Genomic DNA, 14,574 nt, shown 5'->3' with positions numbered 1-14,574 from the left:
GTCACGGTCCAGGGGCAGACCAAAGTGCACCAAGACTTTTGTTGTGTGAATTCAAGGGAATCATTTGTCCATTGATGAATTGAGGTCAACATTTCCTAGTTGCCATTACGCCTCAAGCACAAACCATGCTAAAATGTAGCCCCGTCCGTTTCAGAAACCTGCATTCCACCACCGTCGTCAGAACACCCGTCCCAGGTAAGAAATTGTTTATTTCTTCTGGGCAGCCTCCTTGGCGAATACCGAGGCGTAGGGGTTCAGGCGAAGCATGACCTGCTTGTTCTTGAGGGGGTTCTTCTTCTGGACCGCGGAGCGGCGGGTGACGGCGTAACCCTTGGGCTCGTTGAGGGCGGACTGGGTTTCCGAGCTGTTGATCAGACGGGTCAGGTCGCTCTGGGAGACGATGTTGGAGGGAAGGAGGAAGTCCTTCTTGAGGGCGGAGGGCTGGGTGGTGGTGCCGTAGATGGTGTCCAGGGACTTGAAGGCGGCGGAGGTCCAGACGACGAAGCGGCCGAGGTGGCCACCGGGGGCGAGCTGGAGGAGGTTGAGGGCGGTGACGGGGGAGGTCTCGACACCGGGGACGTTGCGGAACGCGGTGACGAGCTCCTTGCCGTCGACCTCGGGGTCGTAGATGACCAAGGGGCCGCGGCGCTGGCGGTGGCGGCGGCCACGAAGCTTACCCTTACCGGCGCGGAGCTTCTTGGACTTCTTGACCTTCTCGACGTCGTCGGAGGCACCGACGGTCTTCAGGAGAGAGACGGCGGCGGAGGTGCGGGCGACAGCGGCGTTCTCGAAGAGAGCAGAGTCGACGACCAGGGGGACCTCAGGGACGTTGGAGACCTGGTGACCGCGGGCCTGGAGGAGGGGGGCAACGCCGGAGGCGGCGATGGCGGAAACGGTAGCGTAACGTCTGTAGTTTATGCCTGTTAGAAACGACGCGCTTTTGGGTCGATCTTCACGATCCCCGCAGTGGGGATGGTGAAGAATCTGGAGACGGAAAAAATCTCACCTCTGGCCCTGGGAGACCTTGACGTGCCACTTGCGCCAGGTCTTGGTAGGGGCGAACATGCGACCGGAACGGCACATGTTACCGAAGGCGGCCTGACCGGCACGGTGAGTACCACCACCGGAGACACGGGGGATACGGGCAACAGCGCGACCTGTGGTGTTTCTGTCAGCACAATTATTCCCCTCTCAGAGTGACGTCTTCGGTGAAGTCCTCTCTCTTCTCAGTCGGTCGGGGATCCTCCAATTCGTCGAGAAAGTTTTCACTTCGGGACCTCGGACATCCACCTCGTGGCAGGTTGTATCGAACCCCCCTTCCTAGATGTCTGTCTCGAGGTCCCGATTGCCTTTCCTTCCCCGTCGAATTTTCGGTTCCACCACTCCAGCTGAAAATTCGAAGATCCTCCCCTCGTGACGCTCTCGCTCCGGATAGGTGTCGACTAACCAGTTCCCCAAGACTCGGCAGAGGTCTGGTGACCGGCCTTCTCGCTGACGGAGTAGGGCTGGCGCTTGTTCTTGGCCAGACCCTTGTGAACCTCCTGGACGATATCGGGACGGATAGGGCTCAGGAAGACAGCCGGCAAGGTGTGAGTGTTGCCGGAGGACTTGCCATCCTTGCCGATAATGGTGACGGTAGGTCTCGAAGCCATTGTGTTGATCGTTGATTGACCTGTGAAAAGAGAAAAGCACAAATGGTTAGTTGATGATAATGGAGGACAAGAAAAGAATTGAAATTTGCCGGGACGCCTTGCTTGAAAATGGAGAATTCGGATTTTTTCGTAGAGAACCAGGGAGCAAAGAAAATCGAGCTTACCTGGGTCAACGGTGGGCTTCAGTGGCTGCTGGTTAGTGACGGGGTTGGAGTTTGCACTTTGGCTTCGCGATCAATTTCACACGACAATGTGAGAAAAAAAATCGGTGTGGGCGGCGGAGACCCTAGGTACCCAGGTACCCAGGTACCTGTTAGCGAAGCCCGGCTTGAATCACGTGAGGCACTGGAGGCACAGTGCCTCCCCAAATTGCTCTGGCACAGTAACTGCCCCACCTTTCACCTTCGCTATGGAATGCCGGAGGACGGTGTGGACGGGCGGCGGGACTCGGGTCAACGGGTCTCTCCAGATCGTAAAGCCCGCTTTACCGCATCCTTGGAGTGCCTGGGCACTTGGCCAACTTTTATAACCTACGTCGATGCCAGTTGACCCAACAATTTCAATCTCATCATATATGAGATTCAGTTCAATGCGTCTTGGTTTGGCGTTCAGAGTTGAGAATAGTTCTGGTGCATACCAGGGGGTTGATGCTGAGTATACCGCAAACACTTTGCCTCCATTTCTAGCAACAAAAGCTCTGTTTCTCGAGCGTCTGTCAGTGTTCGGCAACGTTTCGATTCGTTGATGTTCTTTGACAAGTCTGATGCTCCAAAGCTCAGACAATTCAACGTTATGTTTGGCCAGAATATATACATATCAAAACGAAATGACTGACCTAAGATGCCTATGCCAAGTGGAAGTGAGAATATTGTCAAACTACAGTGTCATGCTCTGTAGACAGGCCATATTCCCCTGCACATAGCCCCAAAAACACATACAAAAGCTGTTTTAGAAACATAGCTGCAGCGGCTAAGCTTCTGGATACAATTCTTGGCCAGCTGCATCTATTCCCTTGATGTATTGTTTGCATAGTGAGTGGGTTGCACACATCTAGTAGATGAGTTCATACATATCCGTGTAAGTGCAAGCGGGTGGCCGCAACTACCTCTTTACTGACGCCCACGCTCAACCAAGCCAATGCAACGCCAAAGAGAAGTTTCAGCAGAAGTATCAGTCACAAGCAAGTCCATCCTGACAATCTTAGCTAAAATGCAAAAGACTTGGGCCCTAACCAGGATTCGAACCTGGGACCTCTCCCAGACATGTCAGAAAGACCCTAAGGGAGAATCATACCGCTAGACCATCAGGGCTGATGTGGTATTTGTTGTTGTTGAGCTACCACCCGATATTACTGACCATAATCTTTCTCTCTAGCTCCCTTCCTCTAAGCCTGTTCCAACCGGTAGTCAAGCGCCAATGGTCACCGTCTCTCAGTTCGTATGAAGTTGCCTGTAGGTTGGTACGTTACAACTCGCGAATCAAGCCTTTGGAAGCCTCTCAGAATCATTGTGCGCACAGCTCACAGGAAACAGGAAATAGTCCACTATCTTTCCCACCAGTGATGAGGATGAAGAGCAGCCGGATCTGATTAGATGCAGATTGCCAAAGGCTATCCGGAATCATGCTATCAGACCCCAGACAGGGCGCAAAGATCCCTGTCAACTGCTCCAGAGATAAGGTAAAACGCTACGCGTCCAGTGTCGCAATCGAACGAACCCTTTTCCTCACAGTCGGCATCCGAACCGATTACTTTATACCCGAGCTGGTCTACTTTTAGACTCGACTTCCCTCCCCTTATATGTTTTTCCTCATGAATTCGTAAAACGCTGTTTACGAGACTGAGAAAGGAGTGAACTCGAACACTTCTCGGATCCCACCACTCACCTTGCATGGATTTCAAAGGTCGTTTGTAAGACTTAACGCCCCTCGGCTCTAAGCTGAGCAAACTCAAAGTCAGCTCCTCCGATAATGGCGGACCTCCGCACCGACGAAACCTCGCCGTTTCTCCAACGGCCCCCGGCAACAGCAAGATCCCGCGATACTTCCCCGGCAGCGTCGGCGGCGTCGGCGTCACGCAAGCTCACCCTCTTCAACGGCCTCGCAATCGTTATCAGCCTACAAATCGGCTCGGGGATCTTCAGCGTACCCTCGCAAATTAGCCAATTTGTCACTGCTCCAGGATACGGCCTCTTGGCCTGGCTTTTTGGTGGTCTTCTCGTCTGGACGGGCGCCGCCTCCTTCATCGAACTTGGGTTGCGCATCCCCAATAATGGCGGCATCCAGGAATACCTGCGGGCCTGCTACGGCGAGTTCGCCGGGTTCTTGTTCACCTGGGTCTGGTGCACCATCATCAAGCCCGCGGCGAACTCAATGATTGCGACAATTTTCGCGGATTATCTGACTGAGGCCTTTGTGGCCGACCAAGAGACGCTGCCGCCTTGGGTATCAAAGGTGGTGGCGGCGAGCTGCATCGTGACCATGACACTGGTTAATTGCCTGGGTGCGACCGCGGGCGCAAAAGCGGCCAACTTGTTTCTCTTTTTAAAGATGACGGCTCTGACTATCATCATCGTCCTTGGCTGCGGCGTCTGGGCCTTCGGTCACGGAGAGGGTGTCCCCTCATCCGAGTATGGATGGTTTGGCCAGGCTCCTGAGCAGCGAGAAATCAGTCTTTGGGAGTGGCTCGGTGATTTTGGAACGGCAACGTTTGGAGCTCTCTGGTGTTATGCCGGCTGGGAAATGGTGAGTTTGACTGCTCGCTCACTTTAGCAGTGGATGGGAACTGATAACCCGGCAGGTTGGCTTTGTCTTGGGAGATATGAAAAATCCAAGGAGAGATCTGCCCCTCGTGATTAATGGCTCCATGATTGTGGTGATCATCGGCTTCATGCTGATGAATGCGGCTCTGTATGTCTGCCTACCCATGAGCGTCATGCGGACAAGCAGCACCGTCGCGGTGGTAAGCATTACAAGCGAGCCGGATGAAAAAGTTTTGTAAGGCTGACTCGAGAATAGGAGTTCGCCAACAGGATCCTTGGAACTTGGGCTGGGCTTCTCTTTTGCGTGATAGTGTCCATTTCGGCAATGGGTGCTTTGAACTCCAACGTCTTTGCGACCGCCAAGCTCGTCGTTGTTGCCAGTCAGAGGGGATATTTTCCTGCGATCCTGGCAAATCTGCACTGTAGCCACGAAAAAGACGAGGCTGCGTGTGTCGACGAATATCTTTCGTCTACGCCGAGACTGATCCGAGGACCTATCAAGGGCTTCTTGTCCTGGACCCAGAATCGTCGGTGGAGGAGAAACGTACCACTGCTCCCCCTTATGTTGAACTGTGCCTTGTCAATCGTATATGTAGGTGTCGGGAGCTTCAATGGGCTCGTTACTTTTATCGGTGAGCCTCTCCGTTTGGAAAGCAATCGCACAGAATTATCACCTAACACATAGTCCAGGTTTGGCGGCGTATATGATCTTCTTCTCCTCGGCCGTTGGCCTCATACTTCTCCGTAGAAGAGACGGCCGCGTACCGGGGGTGAAGGCCGCCGAGTATAGCACTTGGCTCATCAATCCTGTCATCTTTAGCGCCATCAGTGGCCTGTTGGTCGTCAGAGGAGTCATCTCTGAACCTGTGCAGGGAGGGGCTATTCTTTTGGTCGCCTTGCTCGGCATCGGCTTCTTCTCGCTCAGGTTTGGCTTGCGCGGCTTCACCTACGCAGAGACCGGATGAGGCTCGCCCAGCCATCCATATTTCTGTTGTGGTCGTGCGGCAGCTGCATTGCTCCCCCGGCCGGAGCAGCCATACGCGGCTGGCCTGTCCGACCCGGAGCTTGGACTGTCCTCTCAAGCACGCTCTCTAGTCGGACCTGAGCTTTCAAAGTCTGTGACGCGGTAAAGGCTTGCCGAAGCTGCTCTTGCGGAACAGAACCGCTTAATGGAACGGCACACATCCCGCTGGCTGTGAATTCGGCCAGCTTCCCCACAGCTGGCCAAGTCGCAGTCGAGTGTCAGCGGTTAATCGACAGGCGTTAGGCACGTTGGATACCGGAGGCGGAGAGGTCTGTGGAACTTTGGGCAGTAGCACGGTCCGTGTCGGGCCTGGGTGCCTCCTTATTCCCAGTCAAGTGGAAGGCGTGGTGAAACTGTACCAATTCGATGCTATTCAAAGACGTCAGGGGATGGCCGCCGTGGCCCCAAAGATAGGCTTGTGGCCACGCTAGACGATGCAAAATGCACGGTGTCTGAAGAGCTTGGATGACCGCAACCAGGGGCCACCGCAGTTAGCTTCGGCACAATTGACTTGAGATCTTTAAGTGATTGGCAATGTCAAAGTCGCTCAAGATTTGAGCTTTTGATCATGTTAAACGGAGACCATTGTTGTGGCGTGAGAAGCGTTGCACTGAAATCCCACCGCTCTTTCTCAATGCAGATCATCGGAATTGAAAGGTGTCGATGGTAGTCTGAATGACGAGCTGGCGTAGATAGCTGCAGCTCTAAGACGTCGGAGACTTTGGGTATTCTAGAAAGCGCAGACTTTTGCTATCCAACAATTGCGGCAGCTAGCCGTGTGCATGACCCCGTTATGGGATGGAGGGGGGAGAGAAGAGGCGAGTCTCGCAGCCTGGAGGAGGTGTGGGGGTGGGTAGGTAGGACGACGTCTGACATGGCCACAGCATCTCTGCTAACTTTTCAGCAAAAAGATACGTAAGGTGACCTAGGATGTTGCATTTTCTCTGTCATAGATTAGTGCCAGAAACGAAAGATAGAGGGCAATGCGTTTCACTTCATACTATTGTTCCCGCGGAACTACCTAGTACACGGCAACGGGCGGATAGGGTCGATGCCCGTCTTATCACCAAGATACGAACTCAACGCCGTCTGGGGGAACGGGAAGTGTTGCTTGATGTCTGAATTTCGTCACATCGTAGAACGGGCAGTCGGCATTCGTTGACCGAAGGGGGCGAGCCTTGGGAATTGACCGTGGTGCCAGGCATGGAATCCAACGTAGACTAAGCCTCGCCCCTCACCTTCACGGCGACTAGTCGGCCGTTAACTGACCTCACCAAGAGTACACGGCAACGCCGCGTGGCGCATGCTGCTGTCGCTCTGGGCCAATGACAGATGGACCGTTGGAGTCTCGTTTGGAGAACCTTCGTAACCGTATGTTTAGTCTGCCCTAGTCATCGGATGTTCTTTCTTGATCGACCACAACCAACGAATTACAACCAATTTGTCTTCATCTTGAGTACCTATCTGTAGACGGGCATCGTAACCTCAAGGGTGTGCAAAGATCAGGGTCGGGCCCCGTCAAGGCAAATCCGTGCAACCGTAGAAAGGGTTGAAATGCAGGCAGGGACGGCAGGCTGTCGTGGTACCGTGCCAGGCCTCATCGCAGGTGGACGGTCGAATCGACAGCGTCAGTTGCCCTAAACAGGTTCCCAGCATATGCAAGAAGGTATCAAGCTAGGTAGGCCGGAGGTGAGAACCGGGTGGAAAGTGGATACTGGTCGATGCCGATGCACTCTGGCCTTGGGCCGTCCGCACGCTCGAACGTTTCTTAGGCTTTGACCTTGGACGTTGGGAGGGGGGCTAAAGGGCTCCATCTGCAAGATGCGCCGTGGGCATGGCCATCTTGCCATCATTCGTATGCAGGTTGGGGAGGGCGAGTAGCAAGGGCGAAAGAAAGTGTGGAAATGGTGCATCTCGGATCGAGTCATCGCCACCATCCTTTCCGAAGAATTGAGTAATGCTTTGTGTCTTTTCGTTGTATTTCTGTATTGCTGAACAGACACTCAGTGCGACAGAGCATTCGTAAACAGAAGAGAGGAGGCGTGCGTAAGGTAGGTGAACAACACGTAGGCTGCATGGCTGCAGGTGGAGAGGGAGACCTGGCGAGGTTTGTTTGTTGTTGGAAGTTGGAAAACGGCAATGCAATGCACTGGCACTGGTGGTCTCCCACAGACAGAGAGACAGCCAGTCGGTTGACCGAACAAGACGGGGGGGAATATGTAAGGCTGGGAGGCTATAGTTCGGTCGTCGGGCCCAGAGCGGCAGGTTTTGTTGTGATAAGCTGCGAGGAGGATTTTCCCGTGCCCTCGAAACTCTGAATCCAACATCAGAGAGTTGCGTCTTGGGAACGGTGTCACCTCGGTGACCACAGGGCACTGACTGTGAAGCTGTGTTCCTGCCCTGAATGGCGACGGCGGAGGGCACCGAACAGGCAATCCTGGAAAGAGCCATCGAACGCCCGGGGCAGCTGGGGCACTGCGCTGGCTGGCTAGATGACAAGACCAGGAAGGCCCTTCCTACGTGCCTGCTTTCCGGCTGAGGTGTCTTGGTATCTTCTCCTACCTTAGGTTCGTACGGAGTAACATCCAATGTATCTTGTAGCTGTATCCGTACGGAGTACCTTAGGTAGTTGGAATGGAACGGCGGGGCGGGAAAGAAAGAGAGCCCAGCCCAGCCCGGGATAAACACACGCGCGCACAGCAGGGCCCAGCACCACAGCACCACACTCGCAGGCCAGTATCCATACCACAGCAGCCCGTCGGGTGGGGATACAAATTACCTCTAGTCTGCACACCTGCGCCGCACCCCGTCATCATGGAGGGGCACCAAAACGACAACACTTTCCCACCCTCAGTATCCTTTCCCCCCCCCCTCCTCATCATCCACACCCCCCTGTCGCCCATGTTCAAATAAGGACTTGCACCTACGCCGCATCTTCAACGCTTCTCACATCCCACCTTCCCCCTCCCCGCCTGACACCAAACAAAACGCCTTCTTGAATTTAGCCCGTCTTTCCAGCCCCAGCCGTTTTTGGGGGAATTCGTCGTGGTAGCAATCTTCCGCACCTCTTATCTTTCCTTCAATCTCAATACCGACAGCTACAACTCCCCCACCGCCCGGCCAGTCGGAACGCTTCACGACTCTTACGTCCTTGTCCAGGTCTGCCTTCGCTTCCGCTGACGCGATACCGCTACTTATATCTCGATCCGTACATATCTTGCCTTGGACAAGCAACATCACCGTCTACCACAATTACCAATATTCAGTGCGACCAAGGCCAGAAAACACACCTCAGCGGAAAAAACGAAACGTTGCGCAAGGCTGCGACAACCGCCTGAGAGACCGGGGTCTTTCGCTCCCGTCCTCGTCAGCTGCAGAGACACACGATGCCTTCAAAGTCCCGATAATCTGTCTGAGTTTTCGTTCCCATCTGGCACCCCAACTCTCCGAATATGAGCGAATCACGCAACATAGAAGATCTTCTACAGACGGGCTTCTTCACAACCTCTAGGGCCAAAACTCCCAAGCAGTAAGCCCATCTTTCCCTACCTCTCTGCTGTATATCATGTCTTACCCAAGTCGCAGACCTAGCACGGATGCTCCGGCCGTTCCTCCTCATGTTTCCAGCATCTCCAATATTACCCGACCGGCCTCCAACCCGGATCCGCTAGTACCCAGGTCCTTCGACCCGCCATTGAGGCTCACCCGTCGCAAACACTTTCCGCCCCCGCCAACAGTCGAAGATGAGACCGAAGCGCTTCAAAAAGAGCACGGCAGCGCCGCCTCGCGTATGAGCGACACCGAGCCTCCATCGCGAGGTGATGCCGATCAATACCCCATCATAATGGAGGTACACGAACACAATCCCGAACGCCGATTCGTCCTGGTGCCAAAGTCTACGAGCGGGACAGAAGATGAAGATTCGTCAGACGACGCCAAAGCACGCGCTGCCGAACGCTCGCGTCATGCTAAGCCTGAGACCAAGGGCGACTACGGAGCAAACTACGAAGCGAACACTGGCAGAAAATACCGGTCGCCTCCAGTCGAGGATCTGAATCAACACAAGCGACCAGATCTCGAGAAGAAAAAGAGCAGACAAGAGCTTCCGCGCATTGAGACTGATGTTAAAGACGAGGAGATCCGGCCTCGAAAACATGAACGAACAAAATCCGCGACTCGTGTGGAGCAACAATCTACCGATTACTTCTCACCAAAGGACGACAAGAGACAGCCCAAGGAGCCTCTTCTCTCACCACAGGTGATAAAGCATGCAACAGGTGGGCGCGAGAAAGTGTACTACGATTATTCGCAGTCTGGTCGGAATGGTGCACCGCGGCCCCAGAGAAGCCGTTCGAATCTAGCCGAGGATAGCAGAAGGTTCGACGACAACTACACACGGCAAAACGCATCATCGAACCCGCCGCCAACGCGTCGTTCCAACACTAATATTGACTCTCCTCCAAAGGAATCAAGAGTTGCGTCCGGCGACAGGTTGAACGAGTCTCCTCGTTACCAACGAGAACGGGTGGTACCGCGTGGTGAACGGCCACAGAAGAAGGCTCCTTCGCCGCCGTATGATTGCTTGGACCGCGACCGCGACCGTGAGCGTGAGCGTGAACGTGAACGTGAGCGAGATGGTGGCTCGAAGAGGACATCGAATTCCAAGCGCGAAACTCCACGACGCAGAGATGACAGTGGCTCCAGCAGTAGCGATTACACGCAGACTCCACGGACAGCCAATATTCGGCGGAGAAAGTCGGTTGTAGAACAAGAAGACAAGGACATCTTGCTGAGTCCTGTCCAGCTTAAGCCATCTCAGTCGGCAAGGTCAAGATCGAGACCTCCCCCGGCAGAAGTTGTGATGCCATCTCCACGAGTTTCCACAAAGTCGTTCGCCGACGACATCCCGCCTCCTCCTCCGCCTCGATCCTCACAAACATTCCCAGTAACAAGGGAACCCAGGGATAATGGGGATGTCAAGGAGAAGTCTGTTCCATACCCTGATGACGACCTATTGCCTAGAGTAAGCCGCCTCAGCGTCCGCGATCCCGAGTCGCGTCCTTCAAGAGCGCGTTCAAGGTCTCGGGCATCTACCTTCAACAACCCAGTGATAGTACCAGCGGTCATGCCTGCCATGCCTGCTCCTGCTGGACCACGGAGCCCAACAGAAAAAAGACGCTCGCCTGAGAGGAGGGCCAATCTAAGTCAAACAATTCCGCCCATGGAAGCGTGGCCACCAGCCAAATTTGACCCGGCCAAGGGCGCACCAGTCGTTGACGGACCCAGGGGTAGCTATCGACGGTATTCGCACGATGCAGACCGTGGCGGCGTATCTGACTTTCCCGATTGCCCCCGGAAGAAGGGCATTGTAGGCAAGGCTGATTGGCTTAGTCTGCCAAGGTGCGACAACTTCAACATCTGCCCAGACTGCTACAACGGAGTGTTTCTCAACACCGAGTTCCGCAATGACTTTATGCCCATGTTATTCCGGCCGATGGACAAGCCAATTGCCTGCGATTTTGGTTCTATTGGGTGGTATCACATTGCGTGGCTGTTGACGTTGAAGAATCGTTTGACGGACTTGCGCCTATTCTACCAGGTTGCCAACGTCACCAGCAAGGCGACTAGCAGTATTCAGCCCTGTTCGGGAGACCGTCGAAATACCCGCGTTTGGTACTCGATCAAGAATCCGTATACGCAGATGACGATGCCAGACTTCACCGTCTGTTACGAATGTGCCAAAACCATCGAGGCACTACTTCCCAACCTGATAGGCCTTTTCGTCACGCTCCACCCCACGGCACAACCTACGAGGAGCGTGTGCTCGATGCACTTTAATCCCGATCGAAAGCGTTTCGTGATGTATTTCGATGCGCTTGAGACGACTTCAGATGTCGCTCTCGCAACAACGCAAGCGCCCAACATCGCGAAGCTTGTGACAGACATCGAAAACCTTTCCGTGTTTGCAGAGTGCTCAAAGGACAACCCAGTCTATGATCAAAACTGGCACGTCATGCAATTCCTCCCCCAGTTCACCGTCTGCGGTGACTGTTTCGACGAGGTGGTGGCGCCTCAACTGAGAGACGGAAACGTCATTGCGAGGAACTTTTATGTGAAGCCACAGCGCTTAGAAGAGGCGTCGTGTCAGCTGTATTCTATCAGAATGAGGGCTGTTTTCGACAAAGCATGCCGTCGTAACGAGCCAAAATATCTCGAGACCAAGGTGATTGAGCGGCAAAAGATGTTTACGGAGACGTACAAGAGGATGGCAAAACTAGAGCAGGAGAGGACGCAATGGGCGCGAGAGGAGAGCAAGAAGCTACTCGAGGAATGGGAAAAATGGGAATGATGAATGCGTATGAATGAAATGAACATGAGAAACAGACGAGCATGTGGTTGGAATCATTTTGTAGCACGGCCCATAACGCCATAGAGCCTCTATGAGACTTATGAGTACATGGAGAAACCAATCGTCTGTACGAAATTGGAACAGCCATTATGAATGGTGGAAGTCCTGCCACGATGCGCTATTATGGTGTGTCTTTCTCTCAGAGCTTCGGGCTAGATGCCTTACACAACTTTCCTCTGTAGTTTTAGTAGTCAATTCTCAGTTATCAAATAAGAGATTAATCAGGGTTGCGAAGATGTAGTCATCCATGTACGTGAGACAAGAAGTTTAGGTTCAGCCTGTAAAGTTTGCTGATGGCGTTAATACTGGGCATTTACCTTTGGGAAGATTTCTAGACCATTCAGCTCAGTGCTCACATGCCCTCGATCGCTCAAGAAAACCACAGGCTAAACGGGGCTGGATTTCATACCCAGATGTGGCGGTGAATTGACATGCGGTTGCTATACAACCGTTCCGTGCATCAAGGTCCCGGAACCACAGAAGTAAGACGACCGGTCCAACGGTTTCCCGAAACGGGAGGACTTGCAGATCGGTGGCTGCTACGACTCTGCGGCGTCATTTTACGACTCTAGGCTAACGGTTGACGGTTGACGGTTGACGGCTGTCGGCTTCCGCGTGTAAATGGGGTAGAGCTTTCTTTTGCTAGAGGCCCCGAGTCACAGCTCCAGCGGCATGTTGGTATATACCTGCTTCCATGACACAATGTGGCATTTGATGCTAATGCACGAAACGGACAAGTTCTACTTGTCCACGAGGAAGCAGTAATACCCCGTGGGTGAGGATTGACTCAAGTGTCCCATGTGTCTTTCGGAGTAAAAGGTCGATCTCGTACCTCGGGATCCGCGGTCCATGTGCTCAACAGTCGTTTTGGGTCTTGATTGACCTCGCCTCGGTCGATCAAAGGTAGAGATGGCCAGCTAGCGTGATGAGGGGTGCGGCACTATTTGAGATATTTGTCTCTTCTCCCTTTACGAACCTTGAATGGTAATGCATTGCGAGAAAGGGAAACCCGGCATTTGTGGCGCAGAACATCTTTTGGGGGGTTTTTTTGGTAGAGCTACAAGCCATGAACCATCCCAACATTGTATTTGGCAGGCGAGAACGAAAATAGTCATGCAGCAGTTCCTCGTTAACGATGAGTGGGAGAACGATGCGAGAGGGGGTGGGTGTGAAGCACGGGCCTGGTTCCCTCGGGGGTGTGGTTCAGATAATCCTGGACGTTGCTTGCATGCGTGACAGCCAACTTTGCCGAACGTCAAAATGGATCTCAACTACGGCAGACTACAAGAGGCACTCCGCCAAAACCGTTCTTTCTAATAGACCTACGGCCACCGTAAATTTTAGGCATTAATAGCGCGACTTTCTCGTATATATAAATAAATATTATAATAAATCCTATATATTATTATAAGGAATTGCTTATGACTATAGGTAGTAGTAGTTACGTAAGAGCGGTTGTACTACTTAGCAAAAGTGGGGTAGTTAGGGAGCATATCCTCCCTACTAATTTCCACTACTAATTAATTTCCCTTTCTTCTTAACTAACCTAATATTCCTTAAGTAAGGTAAGTAATCTACCTACGCCCCTATAGTTACTTATTAGCGATTATATTTCGCCTTATTATATTTTATACCCTTTTTTACTTTACTTTTATTACTATTACCTAATTATATACGCAATTATAAGTGTAATATTTGCGATTTGCTAATTAGAAATATTAATTAGGTACAATTAGGCAATTTTATACGCAATTGCTAATATAATTTTTACTAATTAGTAATTATGCTTCTTCTTAAGCTAATATACGCGCAATTATAAGTATAATTACGCGTACATACCTATTTATAATTTAATTCTTTTTATTTACTTTTTTCTTTAGTATTAACTATTTACGTATATATATTAATAATTTCGTATAGGACACTCCCTTTCTTAATAATCGCGTACGCTATATAATACTTATAATAAGCGCTTAATATAGCGTTCCGGCCCGTATTAAGGGTATATAGCTCCCGACGGTCCCCGTATACTAACCTACGTAGTACCCTAACGACCTTACGTCCTATAAGATAACCTCTTACCTCTTTATTAATACGTATACTTTTATATAATAGCTTCCTTATTATACAGATTCTTACGTTATTTATAGGCTCTTTATCTTCCCTTTTAAAGACTTTTTACTAGATCTATAACCTTAGTATTATATAAGTTAGTATATACTACCTTATACTATCTAATATTACTATACTAACCCGTATAATCTAGCCCTAGCGTTAGATTAAGCTTAACCCTAAGATTACTAAGAATAGCCGTTATATACCCCTAGATATTACTATAACTTATACTTAGGTTACCGATACTATCTAAACGACCGTATACGGCGACGCTAAGATTAGTACCGAGTCGTACGCCCGTTATAAGGCCGGTAAAGGTATTTTTACTAATTATATTACCTTTATAAGCAAGGGCTACTCTAGTTATAATTATATATCTACTATATACGAGTATATACTTATTATGCCTCCCGTTATTACTTATACGTTATTTTATACTATCTTATATCTATTTATAGTTTATTAATAGTTCGTATTAGCTCGTAATACGCTTATTAAAGTCGTTAAGCGCGGTCGTAACTATAAGGGCCGTAGTAAAGTCCGTATCGGCGCTCTACTTAAGTTTCTAAGTACTATCCCCGCTATATACCTCTATACAATAGTAAAAGCTTTTAA

General features: G+C 51.5%; 4 protein-coding genes and 1 non-coding gene across 5 annotated transcripts; 3 read left to right on the top strand and 2 right to left on the bottom strand.

Moving 5' to 3' along the window:
• Positions 1-207: 207 nt before the first annotated feature.
• CLUP02_07923 (ribosomal protein L4/L1) lies at positions 208-1,652 on the bottom strand (the record flags this gene model as incomplete). Its single annotated transcript, XM_049286915.1, has 3 exons — positions 208-907; positions 1,007-1,157; positions 1,448-1,652. The coding sequence occupies 3 exons, from the start codon at positions 1,650-1,652 to the stop codon at positions 208-210; spliced, it is 1,056 nt and encodes a 351-aa protein (XP_049144058.1).
• Positions 1,653-2,875: 1,223 nt separating this feature from the next.
• Positions 2,876-2,962, bottom strand: CLUP02_tRNA116. The gene has a single exon. It is a non-coding gene; the product is annotated as a tRNA-Pro (tRNA).
• A 658-nt stretch (positions 2,963-3,620) lies between these two features.
• Positions 3,621-5,376, top strand: CLUP02_07922 (large neutral amino acids transporter small subunit 1; the record flags this gene model as incomplete). Its single annotated transcript, XM_049286914.1, has 4 exons — positions 3,621-4,394; positions 4,450-4,611; positions 4,668-5,043; positions 5,102-5,376. 4 exons carry the CDS (start codon positions 3,621-3,623, stop codon positions 5,374-5,376), a joined length of 1,587 nt encoding a protein of 528 aa, XP_049144057.1.
• Positions 5,377-7,510: 2,134 nt separating this feature from the next.
• On the top strand, positions 7,511-7,753 carry CLUP02_07921 (uncharacterized protein; the record flags this gene model as incomplete). Its single annotated transcript, XM_049286913.1, has 1 exon — positions 7,511-7,753. The coding sequence occupies one exon, from the start codon at positions 7,511-7,513 to the stop codon at positions 7,751-7,753; it is 243 nt and encodes an 80-aa protein (XP_049144056.1).
• Positions 7,754-8,887: 1,134 nt separating this feature from the next.
• On the top strand, positions 8,888-11,784 carry CLUP02_07920 (uncharacterized protein; the record flags this gene model as incomplete). Its single annotated transcript, XM_049286912.1, has 2 exons — positions 8,888-8,964; positions 9,021-11,784. The coding sequence occupies 2 exons, from the start codon at positions 8,888-8,890 to the stop codon at positions 11,782-11,784; spliced, it is 2,841 nt and encodes a 946-aa protein (XP_049144055.1).
• Between the last annotated feature and the right edge of the window lie 2,790 nt (positions 11,785-14,574).

Source organism: Colletotrichum lupini, chromosome 4 (assembly GCF_023278565.1).
Source record: "Colletotrichum lupini chromosome 4, complete sequence".
NCBI classification, from domain to species: domain Eukaryota; kingdom Fungi; phylum Ascomycota; class Sordariomycetes; order Glomerellales; family Glomerellaceae; genus Colletotrichum; species Colletotrichum lupini.
This window is presented reverse-complemented; position numbering and strand designations above follow the sequence as displayed.